The sequence below is a fragment of the Quercus suber genome, unplaced genomic scaffold (genome assembly GCF_002906115.3).
Source record: "Quercus suber isolate HL8 unplaced genomic scaffold, Cork oak 2.0 scaffold_31, whole genome shotgun sequence".
Taxonomy (NCBI): Eukaryota; Viridiplantae; Streptophyta; class Magnoliopsida; order Fagales; family Fagaceae; genus Quercus; species Quercus suber.
In genome coordinates, this window is record NW_027069496.1 from 753,609 (window position 1) to 776,061 (window position 22,453).

At 33.3% G+C, this 22,453-nt stretch overlaps 3 protein-coding genes across 3 annotated transcripts; 2 read left to right on the plus strand and 1 right to left on the minus strand.

Moving 5' to 3' along the window:
• The first annotated feature begins 40 nt into the window (after nt 1-40).
• On the plus strand, nt 41-3,518 carry LOC112000845 (B3 domain-containing transcription factor VRN1). Its single transcript, XM_024033012.2, has 5 exons — nt 41-172; nt 550-654; nt 2,158-2,290; nt 2,534-3,112; nt 3,226-3,518. The coding sequence occupies exons 3-5, from the start codon at nt 2,183-2,185 to the stop codon at nt 3,466-3,468; spliced, it is 930 nt and encodes a 309-aa protein (XP_023888780.2). The 5' UTR covers nt 41-172; nt 550-654; nt 2,158-2,182; the 3' UTR covers nt 3,469-3,518.
• A 5,109-nt stretch (nt 3,519-8,627) lies between these two features.
• Nucleotides 8,628-12,739, plus strand: LOC112000876 (probable glycosyltransferase At5g03795). Its single transcript, XM_024033049.2, has 4 exons — nt 8,628-8,986; nt 9,097-9,314; nt 10,426-10,774; nt 11,730-12,739. The coding sequence occupies exons 1-4, from the start codon at nt 8,675-8,677 to the stop codon at nt 12,393-12,395; spliced, it is 1,545 nt and encodes a 514-aa protein (XP_023888817.2). The 5' UTR covers nt 8,628-8,674; the 3' UTR covers nt 12,396-12,739.
• A 75-nt stretch (nt 12,740-12,814) lies between these two features.
• On the minus strand, nt 12,815-17,997 carry LOC112000856 (serine/threonine-protein kinase SRK2A). Its single transcript, XM_024033024.2, has 9 exons — nt 17,628-17,997; nt 17,183-17,257; nt 16,986-17,087; nt 16,781-16,834; nt 16,612-16,704; nt 16,406-16,498; nt 14,923-15,027; nt 14,734-14,832; nt 12,815-13,385 (listed from the first exon to the last, which is right to left on the minus strand). The coding sequence occupies exons 1-9, from the start codon at nt 17,745-17,747 to the stop codon at nt 13,056-13,058; spliced, it is 1,071 nt and encodes a 356-aa protein (XP_023888792.1). The 5' UTR covers nt 17,748-17,997; the 3' UTR covers nt 12,815-13,055.
• Between the last annotated feature and the right edge of the window lie 4,456 nt (nt 17,998-22,453).

The following is a 22,453-nucleotide window of genomic DNA, read 5'->3' on the forward strand; positions in this document are numbered from 1 at the left end:
GAGACTTTTGGGTGACAGGCTTTGTAGCTCAAATCTTCAAAATAAGTTTCATCTTTCTTTTCTTTGTTTTTGGAAGAGAGAGAGAGATACCCATCACATTCACAACTCACAAGACCGTTCAACACATTTTGCCCAGCCAAAAGCTTAGTTCAAAGTGCTATACTACTGTTGGGTATATTTTCTAGAACTCACTTTCACTTCTTATTTTCGTTTTCTTTTGACTCGATCATGTAATGTAAAAAAGCTTACATCTTTTATTATGTGATTCCTCATTCTTGTGGTTGTGGATGACTCCATTGAAACACAAAATGTCCTCTTATTAAGGTGATATAGGTAGTCAGAATGGTCATCTCTTAATTCTTGCTAATAATTTGCTGATAAGATCCAACCATAAATGACAAATATATTATATTCCTCTTCTATTTTTGACTAAGGCCTGAAATTTCTTTACATTCTGCTTCCAAATAAATTTGTCTACCATTTTTAGTTTTACCGTTCCCTCTGCTCTCCGCCTCTCTCATCTCATTCTTTCTCTGATTGTCTCCACAGCTTTCTTCTCCTCTCTCATTCCTTCTCTGCTCTCCGCCTCTAAACTGCCCAGTGCTCTGCGCCTCTGCTCTAGGTTTTGTCGTTTTTGAGTTTTCTGCGTATCAGGTATAATTTATTTGGGAATTGGACGCTTGGCTTTCAGCCTTTCTCTTTATTTTTATTTTATTTTTTAATTTTTTAAGCCTGCGTTTTTCTTTTTTGGGTTATAGATATTATTAGTATATTATTATATTAGATTCTATTTGTTTTGTGTTTCTTTTTGGGTGGGACTTATTAATAAGCCTTGTGTTATGGCTGTGCTTAAATTTTTGTTATGCTTGTGTTTAAATTTTTTTTATTTTTATTTTTAATCTTGTGTTTATATATATATATATTAGTTAGTGGTAATATATTGAATAAGTCTTTGTTTATGTACGTTGAGGTTGCTAAAAACCTGTTATTGTTGAGTGAAACTCTAACAATATTTTTTATATAAATCAGGTTCTATTTCTCATTTGCTCTACACTTGAAAGTTATTTTTTATTTTTGTCTTTATAAATATATTGTTTGATTAGAAATGTTTACTAGAAAATATGCATCTGGATATGAAAAACTTAAAAAAGAAAAAAAGAAAAAAATAATAATTGAGTCTCAAAAAGGATCAATAGATAAATTTGTTATTAGTAATAAATAAAATATAACACAAAATTTAGATGAAAATATCACAAATGAGCAAGAAATTCACCAAAAAGAACTAGAAGATAATGAAATGATACAATTGCAAGATAACAATAATGTTCAATTTTGCAATACAACAAATCTTGATAATGAACTTCAAAATAATTTAGAAGAAAAAGAGATGTTAGAAAACTTGAATACAAAAATTTAATTAAAAAGCAAGAAAATATATTTTAAATGAAATATATTGTAATATATAAATATTAATTAACATTAATTTAATTAATATATAAGTATAAAAAAGGCCCATTTTTAGTTTTCGCTTAAAGCCCCAAAATGTCTTGGGCCAGCACTATATGCTGTTGTATATTTCTTTGATTTTTTATTTTTTATTTTTCTGAGACATATATCACTAGCTTAATGAGCATTCAATGATAGTGGAAACAATAACTCTCTTATGGAACAAAAGATTTATTCCAAAATAAATTTGACATTTTAATAATAGGGAGTGTATGATTAAAGTAGCCAAGAGCTTACACTAGTCTAAGTTTAACAACTATGGCTATGATTGCTTTTATATATATATATATATATATATTTTTTTAAAAAAAAAATTGTATATATGATTGATTAAATTGACTACTCTCTACTCTATTTAATTGGATTTACGGTGATTCTAAGATAAATAAAAATTATATTTCTTATAAAATGATGTGTTAACTTTTAAACATAGCAAAAAAGTAATTCAAGAATTTTTATTATATATATATATATTTTGGTAAAGATAATTTTTATTATGTTGTTGATATGACTTTAATATTATTTATAATCATGTCAATTCGTAGGCATTTTATAATAAATTGATAGTATTTTAACATTTTCCTTGAATTTAATTATTCTTAATAGTGCATTTTAGTATCTTACACTCAAATGTCATATGTACACATGCAGTGCAACACTTTCAAGTTCAACTAATATGACTTATCAAAACCGAAGAGGCCATGCTGATGCCCCATGTGATCTTACGGAAGGGACACATTTTTTCCAGATTATTCTCCACAAAAATCTTCGCAATGGCAGGCTTGTAAGAATACTTACATCTCTCACTCTCCTTTTGAGTCAAAAAATGTGATAATAATTAAGAAACATGAACTTAATAGGCTAGCTGTTTGTTTTATTCAGATTGTACCATGCGTGTATATATGATATTCATCTTGGTATATTTATTTGCAAATTTTGAAAACTGCATATGATTTTGTGTGTATATTACAATTAATGCTTACATTGCATTTAGATGTATTAGTAACTGAAGATTCTTAATTTGTAGACCATTCCAAAAAAATTTACAAGTAAATATGGAGAAAAATTATCCAGCTTGGCATTTCTTACGCTTCCAAATGGTGCAAAATGGGAGGTAGGGCTGACCAAACACGAAGGTGAGGTTTGGTTACAAAAGGGCTGGCGAGAATTTGCCGAGTATTACTCTCTGAAGCTGGGTTACTTAGTAGTTTTCAGATATGAGGGAAATTCACATTTTCACGTGCTCATATTTGATCCTAGTGCAACAGAAGTAGACTATCCTTCCAAAAGCTCCAGTGGTCATGAGGAGGGTCAGTGTGACGAAAAAGATACTGATGATAGTGATACTTCTATTCAAATCTTACCCAACTCAGGTCCTCTACGCCCAAAGCGAAGGGATACATCACTCTTACCACGTCGGAAGAAAATGAAAACTACTTCTACAAGTGGCAGAATTAGGAGCCAAAAATCTAAGCTTCATGCAAGGATCCCACAATTGACTAATATAGATAAAGCTATAGCTCTTAAGAAAGCTAGTGGCTTCAAATCGAAAAATCCTCATGTCATGGTTGTCATGCAAGAATCTTTCGTGAATAAATGGTACTCGGTAAGCTTTCAATTTAAATTAAGCATGCATAAGCATAACGTTGTCAAGGTTTTGCTAGTATATATATATATATATATAGTACTAATGAATACAATGCTATCTATCTTGTGCAGAGTATACCAGTTAGCTTTACCCAGAAAAAGTATATTCAAAGTGGACAATATGTTACGCTTAAAGTTGGGGATAAATCATGGAAGGTGTTGTTCTCGATTGCTAGAGGGAAACGATCAGGTTCATTTTCTTCTGGATGGTCTACATTTGCAAAGGCAAATGGTCTGCAAGTAAAAGAGGTTTGTGTGTTTGAGCTGATTAAGAGGAATAATAATGGTGTTGTGCTGGAAGTTTCGATTTTTTAGAGATTGACTCAGTTAATTAATTAAGCGGTTGCTACGGTAGTGAATTATGTTTAGAGACTATTTACTTCACTTGTTTGAGCTGATCTGAATTATCTATATTATTTTTTATACTTAACAGTATATTTGGTACTTGAACTATTATTTCCCATTGAACACAACGTATGTTAGAGTTAGCCATAGATGCATGCATATTAAAAAATTTGTGAAACTCACCTCAAGGAAAGTCACAAGCTATTATTTTGAAATAGATAAATGAAAAAAAAATAATAATCATTGGAAATTACAATGACTGAGGAGTAAGCATATCTTATATAGTCTCTGCTCGTCAATACCACATCGATCATGCATGTATATAAATATGCATGCCAAAGGGAAATGACACATTATCACTCACATGTTACATAACTTTGGCCAATTGATGTGCTTTTGTTTATGTTGATAAAGAGATAAATTTATTTCAAAAATAAGGAAAAAAGAGGAATCAATAAAGCCAAAAACAATTGGAGTTGTCTATTTATGCAACAAAAATTGAAAAAATACAACCAAAAACAAACAAACAAAAGGCTCAGTAAAAGTAGTCAAAAGATTATTATTATTATTATTATTTTGCTGGGAATAATTTATTATTATTTTTATACTTCATAGTAGTTCGTACTAGCATATCTTCTGACCTAAGATATCAAAATAGTTGACTACTTCTGATGCTACTAAACCAAATATATATGTTTAATATGAAGTGTATGGAGTTGGACAAATAATGAGCTACCAAGTAAAGTAAACAGTAACAACAAGCTTGTTTTAGATAATACATTATTAGTGCTGACCAAACATGAATTCACAAACAAGAGGGAAACCGACAAAGGTTTTTTTTTTTTTCTCTCTCTCTCTCCTGCTGGGGGAGAGAGAAAGTTTTTCTCTCTCCCTCAGTAGGAGTTTTTGTTTCTCTTGCCTGGTACAAGCTCTCTCTCCCTATTCGGGTAGTCTCTAAATCTCTGTAGCCTTCAAGGTCCCCTCAGCAACATGGATCTAGCTACCACTGGAGGACTTCTGCTTTTTCATCTCACCATGTTTGAGGAAGATGAAAGCTCTGCTTCAGCCATGAGATCGGACATCTTAGAGGAGCGCGTGCGAGCTTTCAAGTCCACTCCGAGATCTGCCTGGAAGTTGGGTTTGGATCTAAGGTATGCAGATAGAGGAATAAAGATCTTCCAGTTCTATTTCAGATCTAGTCTTCAAATGGAGTGGCTTCCTTCCTTTTGCTTTATTTGTGGTGTTTTGGGTTTTGGTGGGTTTCTTCGGTCTAGGTCTCAAGTTTTGTCCGATTGGAGGAAGGGGGTTTTTGAGAAACATGGTGCTACTTGTCGAGGAGGGTCGGAGGAAGAAAGAAGAGAGGAAGATACCGGTTTTCAAATTCCGGCGGCTGTTAGTCAGTGCGAGCTTTCAAGTCCACTCCGAGATCTGCCTGGAAGTTGGGTTTGGATCTAAGGTATGCAGATAGAGGAATAAAGATCTTCCAGTTCTATTTCAGATCTAGTCTTCAAATGGAGTGGCTTCCTTCCTTTTGCTTTATTTGTGGTGTTTTGGGTTTTGGTGGGTTTCTTCGGTCTAGGTCTCAAGTTTTGTCCGATTGGAGGAAGGGGGTTTTTGAGAAACATGGTGCTACTTGTCGAGGAGGGTCGGAGGAAGAAAGAAGAGAGGAAGATACCGGTTTTCAAATTCCGGCGGCTGTTAGTCTGGTGAGCCTGGGTATGGAGAAAGGCAGTAGTTCAACTGTGCTGGCAGTGGTTTGCTCCTTGAGCCAAGCACCCTCCTCTATTGAGCACTCTCGTGTTTCCCAATGGTCCTCTAAGGCCAAAAATCGGTTTTGGGCTTTCAAATGTTTTCTTCTTTGGCCCAAGTACTTCCCAGCCCAAATACCACAAGTAATATCTCTTCTTTTAATGAGCCCACCTCTAGAGCCCAAGAAAAGAGACCCAAAAAATGTTAATATGCAAACTCAGAAATATTGCTGGGCTCTCGGGTTCATTAAGGAGAGTGGTGTGTAATTGTCTATGATTTTCTCCCAGTGTTTGTATGCTAACTCTGTTGTAACTCTTTTCAAGTTGAATGAATATTTCATGCTTCTTATCAAAAAAAAAAAAAACCCAAAAGGGAAACTACTTTTTTTTTTCTTTGAGCTTAAAACTGGGAAAATAAATCCTCTATATATATCTAACAAAAATACTTCATTAGTAAAAACAAAAAACCCACCGAATGTTCTGTTTCAAAAATTGGGTTGAACTCCAAGAACTATAACTATTTTACCCTCCTTTGCAATAATAATTATGGGTTCAAAATTTTACCTATATTACATGATAATTTTAGTTACATAATTTTTTTCATAATATAATATAATATAATATAATTGTATTTCAATATTGTTGCAATACGTGTAGATTAATTGGATTTAAAAGAGTGGAGCTATTTTCAATTAGCCCAAACCTAAACACGCATCAAAAACCCAATCCATTATCACTCTTGGAGAAAGGGCTAACTGGTACGTGCTTTAAGGTGCCAAAACTTTACATGTGTACGAAAATAACTTGGAGGTCAATCTCATGTGATTTTAGAATTTTTTTTTTCCCTTTTAAACTTTTTTTTTGAAAATCAATCCCCTTTTTAAACTTTAGGAAAGAAGTGAGGTCAGGAATACTACTACAAATTTTATTACGAAGAGCTTACAAGTTGATGTGTTACTGTCATCAATCAACAGAAAAACAATTCGAATATTTACTTATTATGTATTTGAAGCCCAACAATAACATTTATTGTCACATTAGTTTATAAGCATTATTTAATAATATTTATAATACTTTTAGGGTTTTCCTTAGTGGCAATGTGTGGCATAAAGTTGTCTAGGGCTTTGTGGCGTACAAATAGGAATGATAAGATTCCATGATTCTTGAATTTTTAGTTCTATATTCTATTTTAGGATGTCTCAAAATATAGTATTATTTTTTAAAAGGTTACTAAATAAATTTTCAAATACGTCATTTCTTTTTTGAAAAAATAAAATAAAAAGTCAATACCTCTATTTCATTAAAATTTAAATTAATAATGGTAGTTTTGAAAACATGTACATATTTTATGTTTTAAAGAAAATGCATCAAATGATGTTCCCTTCTGGCTTTGTTACATTGTTTGGTGTTACTTCTATGGGTAGAAAATTTAATTTACGTTTGAATTTGACACCACCCCTTTCCCCTGCACAACACACTCACTTAAAAAAAAGAAAAAGACAAAGTCTCTTGTCCTAATACAAGAGAGTTATGATAAATATCACCGTACATTGTAAAAACTAAAGGACTGGGATTGTATCCAATGCATAAGTTGCACTAGACATGTTAGTATGCAAATGTATGCCCAATTTTGGATAGTTGTCTGTATCTTAACGTGACTAATGCACTAATGCACTCGACATAAGCTGTGTCCAAAAATTAAAAAAAAAAAGGTTTAACATCACATAGTGGGCCTGTTATTGAAGTACATTTAAATAGGTTATTAAACTTAGGAGTGAAAAAATTGGACACGATCAGCGAATTTGACACGACACGTACGACATGAAATTAGCAGGTTATAGGTTGAAGCTTAATAAGTTCGTTTCATATTCGGGTTGACACGATCGACTCATTTAATAAACAGGTTGAGTTAGTGTTCAACATATGGAACCTGTTTGACCTGTCTGATCCGTTTAATCAAATGACATTTTTCCAATATACTCTTCAAACTTTAGGTATATAAATTTATTAGTTGTTGTGGTTTATTTTCTTTGATATATTGTGATTAATTATTTGTGATATTGAAATATACTTTAGTTTTGAATGATTATTTATGATGCAATTACTCATTAGTTTTGAATTTTATATTAAAAATATTTATTTGTTTATTATAATTTTTTTTCATTTTAATAAAATCTGATAAACAGGTCAACACGACTGACCTATTTAATAAATTAGTCGTGTTAGGATTGAGAAATTTTAACTCGTTTAATAAACATGTCGGGTTAGTGTTGACCTATATAATCAAATACTCATGAGTTAATACAACACAAACTTAACAAGCGAACACGAATCGCCACCCCTGATTAAACTACTCTCAAATAGTGTGAAAATAATTATAATTTACATAAAATATAAAACATGATCATTATTTGTACACATAAGTGATTCTAACGTTGATAGTGACTATAAGAATTAAGAACATACGAGTAATTTTAGCATGCCTTGTTTAGAGGCTTTAAAAAAAATAAAAGATGAAAATTTTAAATTGTAGCCGCAATTAGTGGTAGTTAATGTCTAAAATGTGTACTTTTTTTTTTTTTTTTTTTAGAAACAAACATACAACACAAGGGAGGGGAAAGAAGTTTTAACACAAAGGTACATTACAAACTCTATTTAAAAGTCATAATAACTTTTGGGAGTGTGAGGAAAGTATAAAATGTGTGTCCTAATTTTAGGAAATTAATGTTAATTTTAAAGTAATTTACCCTTATACCCTTAACTTAAACTTTTTTTTAATACTCCTTAATTTATACAGAGGTTATTTTTGAAGTCTCTTTAGTATTCCTCTCTCTCTCTCTCTCTCTCTCACACACACACACACTATATAAATCCACTATGCCTCTCTTGTAGTGGTACACCGACAGATTTGTTAAAAGCAACTTCTCTCTTTTTGTTGGAATTCCAAAAATGGAAACTTCAAAACTAATCTAAATTTTTATTTCCTCTCTTTCAAATTTCTTGTTTTGTTTTGTTTTTTTTTTGTTTTTCAGAAGGATAATTTTAAAATCACCAGGATCTATACAAGATTTTATGACAGAAAAGAATCAAATTCAAAATAAATCGTCGGATACAATTGTGACCAACAAGGCCAAATTTGAAGCAAGTGCATGGCAAACACATCAACTTGCTTTGTCACACAAAAAATTAGAAAAAAAAAAAAAAAAAAACGCTTGCTCAGCCACACAAGACCCTCCCTTTTAATTTGGCCATATACTGAACGTTTCTATCAAGACAACAAGCATATTATTCATGCGCAACAAGCAAAGAATAAGTACAAATTAAGTAACGAATCCCACACCATAATATATTGTTTACTCTCTTTGTAATTCAACTAGATTCTGGACAGCGTGGTTGTGCTAGAACTATAGAAGCTTGTGGAATCATAGATGGACAAGCCATTGTTCTCTTCATTTGTCACTCGCTCTTCTTTTGCTTCTTTTTTGGTTCTCTTACTCATAATTATACCTCTAATTGTTATAATCTGTTTCTTGAGTTTCAATTCTACAACTTTCTCCATAGAGAAAACCTCTGAATTGGTTGATGTAGCAGAAGCTCCCACTCCAACTCCATTTATTATTAGTTCTTCACAACACAATGAAGCATCAGAAGCACCAACTCCATCTAATTCAAAAGAAACATCAGAAGCTCCAACTCCATTTAGCTCTACAAATTCTCGAGAAACATCACCTCCCACTCTCGTAAGAATTAATAATTACTCTCAATTTTTCATTCAACATTTAATTTTTCTTAATTCGCTAACTTTGTTACTAATATTACTGTTGCATTTTTTATGTTGTTGGGTCTATAGGGACAAAAGAAAGAGACAACATTGAAGCAAAAGGGGTTTAATGAAGGTTTTGTGACTTCTATAAGACACAGAAAGTTGCAGAAAATTGAAGCAAGTTTGAGTAAAGCCAGGTCTGCTATAAGAGAAGCTGCTCTGGTCAGGAATTTGACATCAACTCATCAAGACCCAGACTATGTTCCTTGGGGCCCAATATATAGGAATGCAAATGCCTTTCATAGGTATCATATATCATATATGTTAATGTTTATTCCTTATACTTCTAATGTAACAGTAACAACGTTTTGAAACTTATACAAAGAGTTAGCTCAAAACTCAGTCTGAGTAGATTGACTCACTATAGCAGATTGTCTCCAACAACAATTTATGTCAACCGTGTCAATTATAGATTTTGGGTGTTTGTGGTTAGTGAATAGTGAGTCACACCTGTTAATTTGCCGAAACTTGAAATATTAGCGAGTCAAGTTGAATTCACCGATTAAATACATATTAAAACTTGAATTATTTTCAAAATTTTAGGTACTAAATTAACCCAATGATAGTTTACTGATAAAATTAAACTTCGACATATAATTGAAGGTGCAACATTGTACTTACGCTTGTTTCATTTTTAATTTTAATGCATTTATGGATTTTGTTATTAATTTACAGAAATTACATAAAAATGCTAAAAAAATTATAACATTTTTTGCATTAGGTCCAAGTTTTACTTTTGTAAATTCAAAGTTCCAAACTTCAATTTGAAGCTTCATTATTTTGGATATATAGTAATGGAGCAAAAAAAGCGTGAAACTGTTGATAAAATTTTATGTTTCACCAATAACTTGTTCATAAGCCAATTTGACTACCATTGAACGTAGGGAGTAGATAGAGAAAGTGGTGTAGAGAGAGAAAGTTTCCGTTAAAGTGAAAAAAGTGAAAATGAATCTTCTATGCAATAAAATTGAAGTTGGTTGCTTGAGTAAGTTGCAAAGTTTTATAACGGTTTCTTGCTTTTTCTTTGCTTCACTACTGTCTAAAATACAGAAATGAATACTGGTTTCCAATTGAAATAGTTTCATATATAACTTTAACCGACAAAATTGAAAATTGGAATCTAATCTGAAACATGACACAAACTCTCTACACTATTAAGTAATTTTGTTTGTGTCATTGGAAATAATAAGCAAAAAGGGTAAGAGTGACGGGTGATAATGGTTACAATTAAAGCAAATGGAATTGTATAGATTGGACCAACATGAATCACAATGCTTGGACCCAACTATATATATATTAATCATAGTTAAATTCTCTTTGATTTTTGATTTTTTTTTTTTTTTCTAAATTTTGTAGGAGTTACCTAGAGATGGAGAAGGTGTTCAAGGCCTATGTATACGAAGAAGGAGAGCCTCCAATGTTTCATAATGGTCCATGTAGGAGTATATACTCCACAGAGGGAAGATTCATCCATGAAATGGAGAAGGGACAACTTTATCGTACAAGAGACCCAGATGAGGCCCTAGTGTACTTCCTTCCATTTAGTGTGGTCATGATGGTTCAGTATCTATACGAGCCCAATTCAAAGGACATTGATGGTATTGAACGTGCTGTGGTTGACTACATAAACATCATTGCCAATAGACATCCCTTTTGGAATCGAAGCCTTGGGGCTGATCATTTCATGCTGTCTTGCCATGATTGGGTAAACTTTTTACCCTTTTTTTTTTATTGCTAATTTAGAATTTTAGCTACAAATTTAATTTAAATTTATAAATAATAATTATTATGATATATCCAATTTCATAACATGTTGAAGTGGTCGATTGTGAGTGATGGATACTTTTTACTCACAAATTTTTACATGGACTCGTTACTTTTTTTTTAACCCCACAAATAACAATAAACCATTTCAATAAGTTGAGAAATTGAGTGTTATGTAGTATTAATTGTTGAACTAAGTGGTTGAATTTTTTTAATAGAAAGAGTAACCTTGTCCTTTGAACCAACTCTAGTTAACTAAATTGGTTAGAAATTGAAGTATTTTAATGCGCACTGTTGATAAGTAACGCGTACCGCATGCTTTTTTTCTTTTCTTTTTTTGAGATAAAGATAAGCAGTAACACTTTATACTTGGTATCAGCATTCAGCACACACATACAGTAACATTAATTTCTAATAAAACAGTAATAAATCTCACAATAGTTCTAGGTTTACCCACTTTGAAAATTTGATCTGCCTTGGTGAAATAGTTTGGCTAAATTTTCGAGTGGAGAGCTAAAGGTCTGATTATGACTTCTTAATATTGCTAACACAAGTGGGTTTTTGCTAATTAAAAAGAAATTATAAGTCTGACCTCTACATTTAGATCTAATTGCCTACTCCATGGTCAGAGTTCTACATTTGAATCTTCCAAATCCTATTTTAGCTTCAGGGCTGTCTTGGGTTGAACCAAAGCTTATAGGCCTGGTATCAAAATTTATGTAGTATCACCTAAATTACTTTTGAGTTGTTTCCCATCCATCATTTGGAATAACTTGTTATATTAGAATTACTAAAGCTCTTTTTGAATTGCAATCCTATCTTTTGGAATGACTTGTTCTATTGGAATTATCAAAGTTCTTTATGAATTGATGTCCCATCTTTTGAAATATTTACAGGGGCCAAGAGCATCTTCCTTTGTTCCCCATTTGTTTCACAGGTCTATTAGAGTTCTGTGCAATGCTAATACTTCTGAAGGATTCAATCCTTCGAAGGATGCATCATTCCCAGAAATCCATCTTAAGACGGGGGAAATCACAGGGCTTATAGGTGGCCTTGCCCCATCTCGCCGATCAATTCTTGCTTTCTTTGCAGGCCGTTTACATGGCCACATTAGGTACCTACTACTAGAGCAATGGAAAAACAAAGACCAAGAAGTGCAAGTCTATGACCAACTTCCTGATAAAGTATCTTATAACTCAATGTTGAAGAAGAGTAAGTTTTGCTTATGCCCAAGTGGATATGAAGTAGCAAGTCCAAGAGTTGTGGAGGCAATCTATGCTGAGTGTGTGCCAGTGTTGATTTCTGATAGTTATGTACCACCTTTCAGTGATGTTCTAAATTGGAAGTCATTTTCTGTACAAGTGGAAGTGAAGGACATACCAAATATCAAAAAGATATTGATGGGCATATCTCAAAGGCAGTACTTGAGAATGTACAAGAGAGTAAAACTAGTTCAAAGACATTTTGTTGTGAATGGACCTCCTAAGAGATTTGATGTTTTCCACATGAGTGTTCACTCTATTTGGCTTAGAAGGTTAAACACCCAAATCCAAGATCAATAACTGCAATTGAATGGATTGGAATTGATTGGAGTTGCCATTCAATCGAACCCATTTCAAGGGAATTTCTGATGAATTGATACGGTGTTGGAGAATTTTCCAAATAAGATTTTGAGTTTTGACTAGTGGATTATTGACATTCTTTTATTTTATTAAAGAAGTAAATGTGGGGCTATCAGATTGTTTCATGGGTTACTAAGATAGTTTATCTTGAACTTTATCAAGTGAGATTTATCATTAATAACATAAATCATGTTTATTTAAGTATATAATGACTTTTTCAAGTTGATTTTTTTGCCTAGAATGATAATTTAGCAGAAGAGCCTCATAGCATACCATGCCTGGGTCAGGCCACTAAAGATGAGCAAGCACCTCCTAAAGCATGATCAGTAGAAGACGAGGACAAAATGATACAACTATAGTTTATGACAACCAACAACCATCTTTTCTCATAGATTTGGAGTCCATAGTGACACAAATATTAGATTAGATGCACAGGCCAGACATTACAAGTTACACTGCAAGAAAATATAGCCCTTAGAATTGACAATTGTTTGAGTTTGTAGCATTAGTTATTAACTATTATTCACACAAATTTGGTAAATATTAATTTCACAAAATTAGACACTTTAATTATCTAGTGCTTGGAGAAAGATGATTTTCTTAACTGATATGAAATTCTCCACTTGCATGAACCTCTTTGACCCTCTTATCATACTCATCTTCTTCATCATCTTCTTCCTCCACCTCTGCATCTATGTCTTCGCTGCCTTCCTCATTTTCTTCAGCTCCCCAGCCAAAGCCCCTGACAGGCCTAGATGATGGAGGTGGGTTTCTTGCCTCCCCCACAATTTTCATGATCTCATCCTCGCTTTGAAGAGAGAAGCTTGGGTTGTCTCTCTGGTAATAGATAGCTTGATTAGACTCAGTCAGTTCTCTTGGCAAGTTCTTTAAAAACCAAGGGTGGTTCTTGATGTCTTTAAGTGTAATTCTCTGCAAGACCAACAATGGCTGTTAGTTCCATAAGAAAATAGTAGCTCAATCCAAGTACTCAACATTAAATAAAGGCGTTTTTATTATGACAGGTACATGTCACAAACACATAACTCAAGCAGTGGCTGGGACACATACCTATCAATTAAGCACACCAGCCACTAAAAGGAACAAATACTGTGTTACTGATCCCTAGTTGTTTTGGGGATTAAATCAAATGAATCAATACACAAGCATAAGTCACACTGATTGTCCCCTTCTTAAATTCTATTAGAATCCAGCCAGGCTGAAATGACACTGAGTGCTCTCATAGTGCTTATGATTTGCACTTCAAATGAATCAAATCTTTGGGGCACATTCTAAGCAAAGAAAACCAAATTACAACTAAGCCAATATATAAACCCTCAGAAGCAGCATGTGGTTTCAAGTCTATAAATTGCTCTAAAAAGTCGTTAAATTCTAAGAGACAGTCAATGGGATATTAGGAATTCAGGTTATATGGTTCGATAAGTAATGCTGAGCATTCTGCCTTTGCAGTAGATCGTGACAAACAGTGGCCTACTGAGTGGATTTAGTCCTGCCAGGAGCTCCAATTTAAAAAAAGAAAAAAGAAAAAATAAAAAAAAGGGGGATGGTAATTTTGAGGTGAACCTAATAGAAGAGATCATACTGATATGCCAACTAAAACAATATAAACTTGAAATGAGTAACTGGGATAAATTCGCTAGATCTATTGCCACCTTGTTATGGACAGTGACATACTATTTTACACAGAAACCTCGAAAATGGTACAATAAGAAATGTAGAGAATAAGAACACAGCACACAAAAAAAGGGGCAAGATACAGCATAACTATGAGTAAGAAACAAGCACCTTCCCAGAAAATGAAACAATGCATGACTTTCAAAATATGAATCTAACCCTTAAGCATTTCGTAGAAAAGTGGAATGAGCAATAAATGGCATCATGTATGGAGGGGTTGCAATTTCAATCAGGAAAAAAATTCCTTCATCCATGCCCTATACGGCCCCCATAGAGCACCCATACCAATCAATCTTGCCATCAATGCTAAATGGCTTTTCAATAACAAAGTAAATGGCAAGCAAACACATTATTACTCTACATAATGTTAATGCTCCAAGGAAATTTCTCAGAAATAGGGAAAGATAAAATTTGTAGGGTTCATTAAAAAGTAATTTCCAATGAGAACAAAAGGTTTAAGAAGGTGTCTTCTAGAATACTTATATGATATTGACAAGCTAATCAGACATGATAGCTGCAATACATTGTAGCTCACCCAAATTTCAGTGATCAGAACCAAATTTAGTAACAGTAGCATGATACATACCCTGGATGGAGTTGCAACAAATATGCGAGAGAGCAGGTGCTTGCAATCTCGAGATATGTGAACATAGTCAGGGATTTTGTACTGAACAGCCATTATTTTCTGCCGAAGAATGACAAAAAAGGAAGAAAATGTCAACACTAAAATAACAAACACTCATATTTTATTAAACTTTGGAGATGATATTTTTACCTGAATTGTTTTCCTAAAATTCCTGGGATCATCTTGGTCTTCGAAAGGATATGCTCCCACCAGCATAACATAGAGAGTCACTCCACATGACCATACATCTGCCATCTAAATGAAAGCAAGAAAGATATAATTGTTTCTACAATGAACTAATTAAAGTTAGTGCTGTGTTTAAAGCTACTTAAAAGTTGTAATGTGAATGAGAATACCATGTAACAGGTCTTTTAACCTTATCTTGTTGTGTTTCATTAAAAAACGATTTACAAAAACTTGAAAGCTGCTTATTATTGGATAGCATGACCAGAAACATAAGAGAAATGAATTAAGATAAAAATTACGCAGAAAGGGGAAATTTTTAACTCCCTCTCAAACTTGCACTCGTTATCTACATTTAGTAACCATATGCTGCATCTAGGGTGGTTGCTAGTGACATAAACATGTATGGCCAATTTTAGTATACTAACACTCCCAAGATATCAAACGATTTTATGAGCCAAACATGAAAACATGTATGGCCGTATATGATGACTAATTGAAGACATAATATGCATAAAGAGATGACCCATTTAAGGGTCATCTGTGATACTTAACAGACACATTAGCAAAAAGTGAATGGAGGAGCTGACAATCAAAATGACCCCTTAAAGTAAGAGCGGATCAAAATTTTGAAACTTTAGGAGGCAAAATCAAAAGATCCTCAAACTTTAGGGGTGTATTTTGCACTTTGGCCAATTTTTATTTATTTATTTATTTTTTATAAATGTTATTAACCTCATCCATGGCATGGCATAGTTCTAGAAAACAAAGACTCTATCTTCCACTAAGAAAAAAAAAAAAAAGTGACACTTGTAAAGACAAAACTAAGTTTTCACATGGTTGTGGGTGGAAGCTGAAGCGATAAACCTCCACCATTCAAGAACCAATCATAAGCCAGTGGAGTCAACAAGTGCTCCATTGTTGTTATTAATTAATACAGTGCAAAGACCAAGCATGCCTTCAAATTCGGCCAAAACTGAAGTTTCAAACCGGAAGGCCACATGGAGTGTCTATAAAAGTCACGGTCTATGTTAAGTGCACATTAAATAAAGGCAACCTTATTGATGTAACAGCAGGAAATGCTAAAATGCACCATTTTAACTTGCAATTTACATTGAAGCCAACCCTTTCACAGTACAAACAAGGCATAAAGAGTAATCCATATAATAGGACGGTTACTTTTCCAAAATGAAAGAGGTACCCAATCCTTTAAAGAAACTTATTTAAAAAACTTCAATAGTGCCAAAATGAATATTATCATGCTTTTTTATTTTTTATTTTTTAAACTATTCGCACACTTATCCTAGTTAGTACCTATCTTTATGGCTTGCTTATGTGCACATTAGACGACAATGATTAAACCCAAATGTGGAGCACTAGGCACACAAAAAGGCCATCCAGGACCAAGAATATGCTGGGGAAAACATTAAAAATTTCCAAAGAGATTTACCTTGCCGTCATATTCTTGCCGTGAAAGCACCTCCGGTGCAATATATGCCGGAGTTCCAACTGTAGATTTGGGTCTTGAATGAAGCAGAGATGACTATACCATGGATTAGAAAGAAAAAAATAAATAAATAAAATACCCACATTAAAAATATATTTGTAAAAAATAAAATCTAAGAACAAGTAAATATATGAAACCAATTTCCACACCTTAGAATAACCAAAATCACAAATTTTCAAGCGTGGTGCAGGGCTTCCATCCAAAAGTGTGTTTTCCAGCTTCAAATCTCTATGGCATATTTGCTGTAAAATAAGAATAAAAGATAAATAATTGTATTTACTACAATTAATATCAACGAAAGTGTTAGTTTAATGTTACCATGGAATGGCAGTAATTGACACCAGAGATCAGCTGCTGAAAAAAGTATCTAGCCTGAGCAATCAAAGAAAAATTAACACATATTATTAACTACGAAAATGACTGCAATTAAAATTAAACAAGAGAAAGTAAGCGAAAGAGAGAGAGAGCTTATTATAGTAAAGGTGAAAAGAGAGAGAGAGAGAGAGAGAGTAATACTAATTACCTCATCTTCACTGAATCTACCGGCATTGCAGATTCGTTCAAAAAGCTCTCCGCCGGCTGCATATTCCATCACAATAGCCAAATGTGTGGGGGTCAAAACCACCTGCAAATTGTAACAAACAAACAACAAAAATTAAAAAACTTCACTTGAAAATTCAAAACCCCTTTTAGTCAAATTCTTGAAAACATAAAACTAGCCTCCTTGAATCGGATTATGTTGGGGTGCCGAAGTGATCTGTGGTTGATAATCTCTCTAGCCACATTCTCATCAATCTGCAATTTATGTGAAATTATTTAGAACCCAGTGATGTTAATAAAACGAGTACAACTCAAATTCAAGTACCAAATATCACAATTTGACTCATTTACTTGAAAATCTGTTTCTGGGGTCATCTAAAACATGAAAAAAAAATGTAAGATTCCAAGACTGAAACTTTCTTTTCCTTTCCTACATTGTTTTTCCCGGGAAACAAACAGAGCCTAACAAAAATTTCTTTCCCATGTTTGGGATTTCTCAAAACATAATTCTCAATTCAACTCAGTCTCACACACCCTTTTTAATTAACTTTAAATCAATTGCAATATTAACTAAAAAAAAAATCAAAACTCATTTTCTCAGTAACCAAACAGAAAACAGACAAACCTTGAGGCCACGTTCGATGTATTTCATGGCAACAAGCTCCTTGGTCTCCTTGTGCCTCAAGAGCCTTGCCACACCAAAATTCCCAGCTCCCAAATCCTTCACTACCTCGTACTTGTCCATCTTCTTCACCCGGTAGAAACTTGAAACTTCTTTCTGTGTTTTTGCTTCAACAAGAAGAAGTATATATCAAATATATGATCTCCTCGGTGATGATTTCAGTACTATTATATTATATATGCATGCCCTTTCACACTAGCTCTTGCATGCACAGACAAATATATATAGGCAACTAGGCATGAAAAAACTTAAACTTTTAACAATTGTGTGTGTGACCCTCCGCGTACATGTACATACATACATATATATATATATATATATGTATGTATGTATGTATGTATGTGTGCGTGGGATTAGATCCAAAATCTTTGTTTATATATATTTAAGGAAAGGATAGTTGGGGACTTGAAAGAAGTGATTGATGAGTTAAGGAGGTGATGAAGCGCGCACGTGGTGGAGGGGTTAGAAAAATGAGCATGGGAATCCATGACCAGCTTGAATCCAATCAGTGTCAGTGCCAAAGCCCACTTGTACTGTCTTTTGCTTCATTTTCATATCATGTATCGGTTACTTTTCTTTCTATAATAAAATATACATATGCACTACGGGTTTGCTCTGCTAAATTGCTATTGGATCTCTAAAAACGCCGTTTTGCTAGGCGCACACAAGTTATATATGCCGGTTGATCTTGACTTTTTTTGCATGCTCTTTTGGCAAGCTAAGCTACCCCCATCAAACAATAAATTTATTGTTTGAATTTGCCAAAATGAGCTATTGGGGTGTTTATAAGGTTTGATATTAACATCTTAGTTTAATTCCATTAAAAAATATTTTAAAAAAAATCTTAGTTCAAAATTAATTTATAGTGTTCATCACAGAGTGAAATTGATGCAAAAATTGACAAATCAACAAATTAAGAACCATATTAAACTTCAATTAGAGCATTCTCATTAAGGATCTCAAAAAATTTAGCATTTAACATTTTAAAAACCTACTTTATTTATTTTAAGAACTCACTTTACAATATACCCAACATCAAAAGTTTTATATTTTTTTACCACTTCATTAATTGGAGAGAGAGAGAGAGAGAGAGAGAGAGAGAAGAAAAGATAGTGAGAGAGAGTTTGGTGAGAAGAAAAGAGGAATAGTGAGAAAGAGAGAAAAGATATTTTAATTAAAGTAGTATTAAAATACTATTATATTTATTAGATTTGAGCTACAGTGGATTATCATACATAGCAATACAAAGCAGTTCACTATAGCTCAAATGCTAAAATTTTTAACACTTAGAGTATCTCCATCTGAAAATTGTATCATATCCTATTTTACCATCTCAAAAAGCTACTTTATCAATTATATCATACTATTTTACAATTCTTCCAACATCCAAACTTTTATTTTATAATACCACACATTAAAATAATATAAAATATACAATAAAATAATAAACAAATTATATCTCTCTCCTTTCTAATTTTTGTCTCGTTGTCACTCTCTCAACCACAAAACCACACAACAACCATCCTCTCAACCACACCACCTCCAGACATCCACCACTGTGACCTCAAACCCACCACAATCCCAACAAATACCAACCCACAAGCCAACCACAAACCCATTAAAAAATAACCAAACAAAACCCGGTGTCACTCTCTCTGGGCAAAATCAAAACCTAGTCTCACCATCCAGCCAAAATCAAGAGCAAAATCAAAACTTAAAATTCATAGCAAAATCAAAACCCAAAATTCATAGCAAAATCAAAACCCGATCCACCAATCTCGCCACACACCGATCTCCACCACACCAATCTCCACCGTTCTACGACCCACTTGTCAAAACCCATGTCGATCTCGACCCATCGATCTCCACCATTGCATGACCCATTCGTTAAAACCCACACTGATCTCGACCCACTCGATCTACGCCATGACCCAACCTAACTCTGGTGTCAAGCTCTTTTTTTTTTTGGATAATCTGGTGTTAAGCTTTGAACACGAGAGAGAGAGATGTGAGAGAGGGGGGGAACTCTGAGGATTGATCTATCAGAAGAGAGAGAGAGCGAGGGAAGATGAGGAATGAAAAAGTATTATTTACTTTTACAATTGTGCTACAGTACCATCACAAATTTGTGATGGTACTGTAGCACAATTGTAAATTTTTTGGGTTTACAAGTCCGAATGTTGGGTGGTTTTTGGGCTTTAATGCTAAATCATCCTTACATATTCCATTTGGCAGTCCCAATGGGAATGCTCTAACACCTTTGTTGTAGTGTGCTTTTTTGGAATGAGATACTAAAAAATAGCATTTTTAACTTTTGAGAGCTTTAATGTGAATGCTCTTAGAGTACTAATTACTACCTTTTTATTTTATTTTTAAGAATCTGAACTTAAAAAAATTAAGACGCTAATTGCAAATGCATCCATGATTTAATATATGGATGACCGCTAACATATATATTAATTTGGATACTAATTTGGATGTAAAAGTGAACATTACAACTTGTAAATAATCTTTCCCCCCCCCCCCCCTACTATAGTAAAAAATTGACACATGGATGTAAAAGTGAACATTACAACTTGTAAATAATCTTTCCCCCCCCCCCCCCTACTATAGTAAAAAATTGACACACATTAATGGTGAATCAAATCCGAAGATTTTAGGAGAACAAGAGGAACTACCCAAATTAGGTGTAATTACTAATTATTATTGTAAAGTTGTGATTTACAACTATATTTTATATTGGCTTTATTTCATGACAAAAAGTGTTGTATTTGCTTTAATTTTGTTCCTTGTATTTTGTGGGATTTTATTGTATTGGGTTTAGTATTAAGCTGGTGAAGAATCGAGCATGAAATGAAGAATCAATGTAGTTTTGCGACTAGCTCTCGAGAAGTTCGCGAGAAGAGTAACCCATGAAAAGGGCACATGAAAAGTACATGTTAGAAGCTGAAGAGTTGTGCCAAGCTATTAATTTCGCGACTGTCTTGCGAGAAGGGCCAACTCGCGAGGTAACCGTGAAACTCTTTGCTTGGAGGATTTTAAGTGTGACTTTCTTACCCTTCACCCATACTATATATACATTAGCCACAAAAGTAAGTGAGGTTATTTAGAGAGATGAACTCTAGATAGGTTTTCTACAAACACAACACACCTATCTTTTAGAGAGAGAGCTACTCGTCTTTAGAGAGAAATCATTGTAGCCTTTTCTCCTTCCCTCTCCCATTGTCATACCTTGAGAGGAGATTTGTATCCAAACACAACTCACACATTTTCAGTGAAGAGAGTGTTATGGAGCTTAGGAAGCTTTGAGGATTTGCCAAAAGAAGCCGGTGAGATTTGGTGGATGCAATTGGGCGTATTGCGGGATCCAGAAAGCTAGAGAAGTTGTGACTTTGAGAAGTTCGTTAGTAGCAAGAGCTTGGAAGGTTCAAGTACATGGGATAGACTAGGCTTGGAGGGTCTTTTGTTATTTGTATATTCCAACTTTATTCTCTAGTGGATTGATTTTGATTTGGAGGGTCGCAGAGAGGTTTTTTGCCAAATTCTTCAGTTTCCTCTTCGATAACATGTCTCGGTGTTATCTTATGTTTGCATCTCTCTTTCCTACTCTTTGAGCTTTCATTTTATTGTTAATAATTGATGAATATGGCTTAGGGTAGTGTTAACGGTTCTTTGCGCTTATTTACTCTTATTCCGCACTTAGTATAAGCTAGATTAAAAGCTATTTAGTCATAATTTTTAATTAGGGGTCTGAACAAGCTCTTGTGTTTTTAGCACACATCCGAGCTTTCAATTATATATAACATCTCTCTCACATGGGGTGAGTCTCATACTTATGCAGTCCACTCCCATGTGATAGGATGTTTCACACAACATGGAACACAAAATAATGAAACTAAATGATTTATTGGTCTGGTGATAAAGAACATTTATCATAAAACAAATGTTAAGGTCATAGGTTGAATTATATTGTATCTATTTAAAAAAAAAAAAAAAATAGAAGTTGTTATTCCTCGGAAATTAAGGTGAATAAATATAATCTCTACATTTTTGAGATTTAGAGGTTGAGTGTCCACCTTAGTCTAGCTTCCTAAAATAACCATATCTTTTAACTAAATAAATTTTTTTTTTCGAAAATGACAAACAGTAGTTAGCACGGACCTACGAAAGAGAAATTTAAAAACTATAACTATCTGAATTTTTTTCTCTCTTACTTTTCGTTTTCTCAATAAGCCATATTTATATTTCTTCTATTGTATCTTTATATATATATAAAAAAAATCGTGTTTTCTACTTTTATTGGATAACCTTTTCCTCTATTCTTTGCTTCCATTTCTAAACTAAAAAAAGAGGAAAAAAGAGGAAGGAAAAAAAAAGTCTCAAAATGTGCATAAAGCACATAAGAAGGTTTAGGGTTTTTTTAATTGAAAGCAGAACTGGAAGAGATCATTTTATTTCACGATTGATTTTTTTTTTTTTTTTACCATGGAAAAGAGAAACGAAAGGCAATCTTCTACTCAAATTACTGCCTCATTTTAAATAAATATTTTATTACAACTTACATTCTTAAAGTTTAGGATTGATTTTTCCTTAAATTTTGGATTGTGTTTCCTGGTGTGCTTGATGCACATTCTAAGATTTTTTTTTCTTCCTCTTTTTTATTTTAGAAATGGAAGCAAAGAATAGGAAAAAAAAAGTTACCCTATAAAAGTAGAAAACACAATTAAAAAAAAAAAAAAAACCCTAAACCTTGTGGATGGAAGATTTTA

What these genes read in the sequence shown, in the direction of transcription:
- LOC112000856 (XM_024033024.2), bottom strand. Translation starts at nt 17,747, where the DNA reads ATGGACAAGTACGAGGTAGTGAAGGATTTGGGAGCTGGGAATTTTGGT. An exon ending in GGCAAGAATATGACGGCAAG is followed by an intron (nt 15,028 to 16,405) that starts GTAAATCTCTTT and finishes GCTTTCATTTAG; the next exon opens with ATGGCAGATGTATGGTCATG. An exon ending in TTGTTGCAACTCCATCCAGG is followed by an intron (nt 13,386 to 14,733) that starts GTATGTATCATG and finishes TTGGTCTTGCAG; the next exon opens with AGAATTACACTTAAAGACAT.
- LOC112000845 (XM_024033012.2), top strand. Translation starts at nt 2,183, where the DNA reads ATGACTTATCAAAACCGAAGAGGCCATGCTGATGCCCCATGTGATCTT. An exon ending in ATCTTCGCAATGGCAGGCTT is followed by an intron (nt 2,291 to 2,533) that starts GTAAGAATACTT and finishes CTTAATTTGTAG; the next exon opens with ACCATTCCAAAAAAATTTAC. An exon ending in TCGTGAATAAATGGTACTCG is followed by an intron (nt 3,113 to 3,225) that starts GTAAGCTTTCAA and finishes TATCTTGTGCAG; the next exon opens with AGTATACCAGTTAGCTTTAC.
- LOC112000876 (XM_024033049.2), top strand. Translation starts at nt 8,675, where the DNA reads ATGGACAAGCCATTGTTCTCTTCATTTGTCACTCGCTCTTCTTTTGCT. An exon ending in AAACATCACCTCCCACTCTC is followed by an intron (nt 8,987 to 9,096) that starts GTAAGAATTAAT and finishes TTGGGTCTATAG; the next exon opens with GGACAAAAGAAAGAGACAAC. An exon ending in TGCTGTCTTGCCATGATTGG is followed by an intron (nt 10,775 to 11,729) that starts GTAAACTTTTTA and finishes AAATATTTACAG; the next exon opens with GGGCCAAGAGCATCTTCCTT.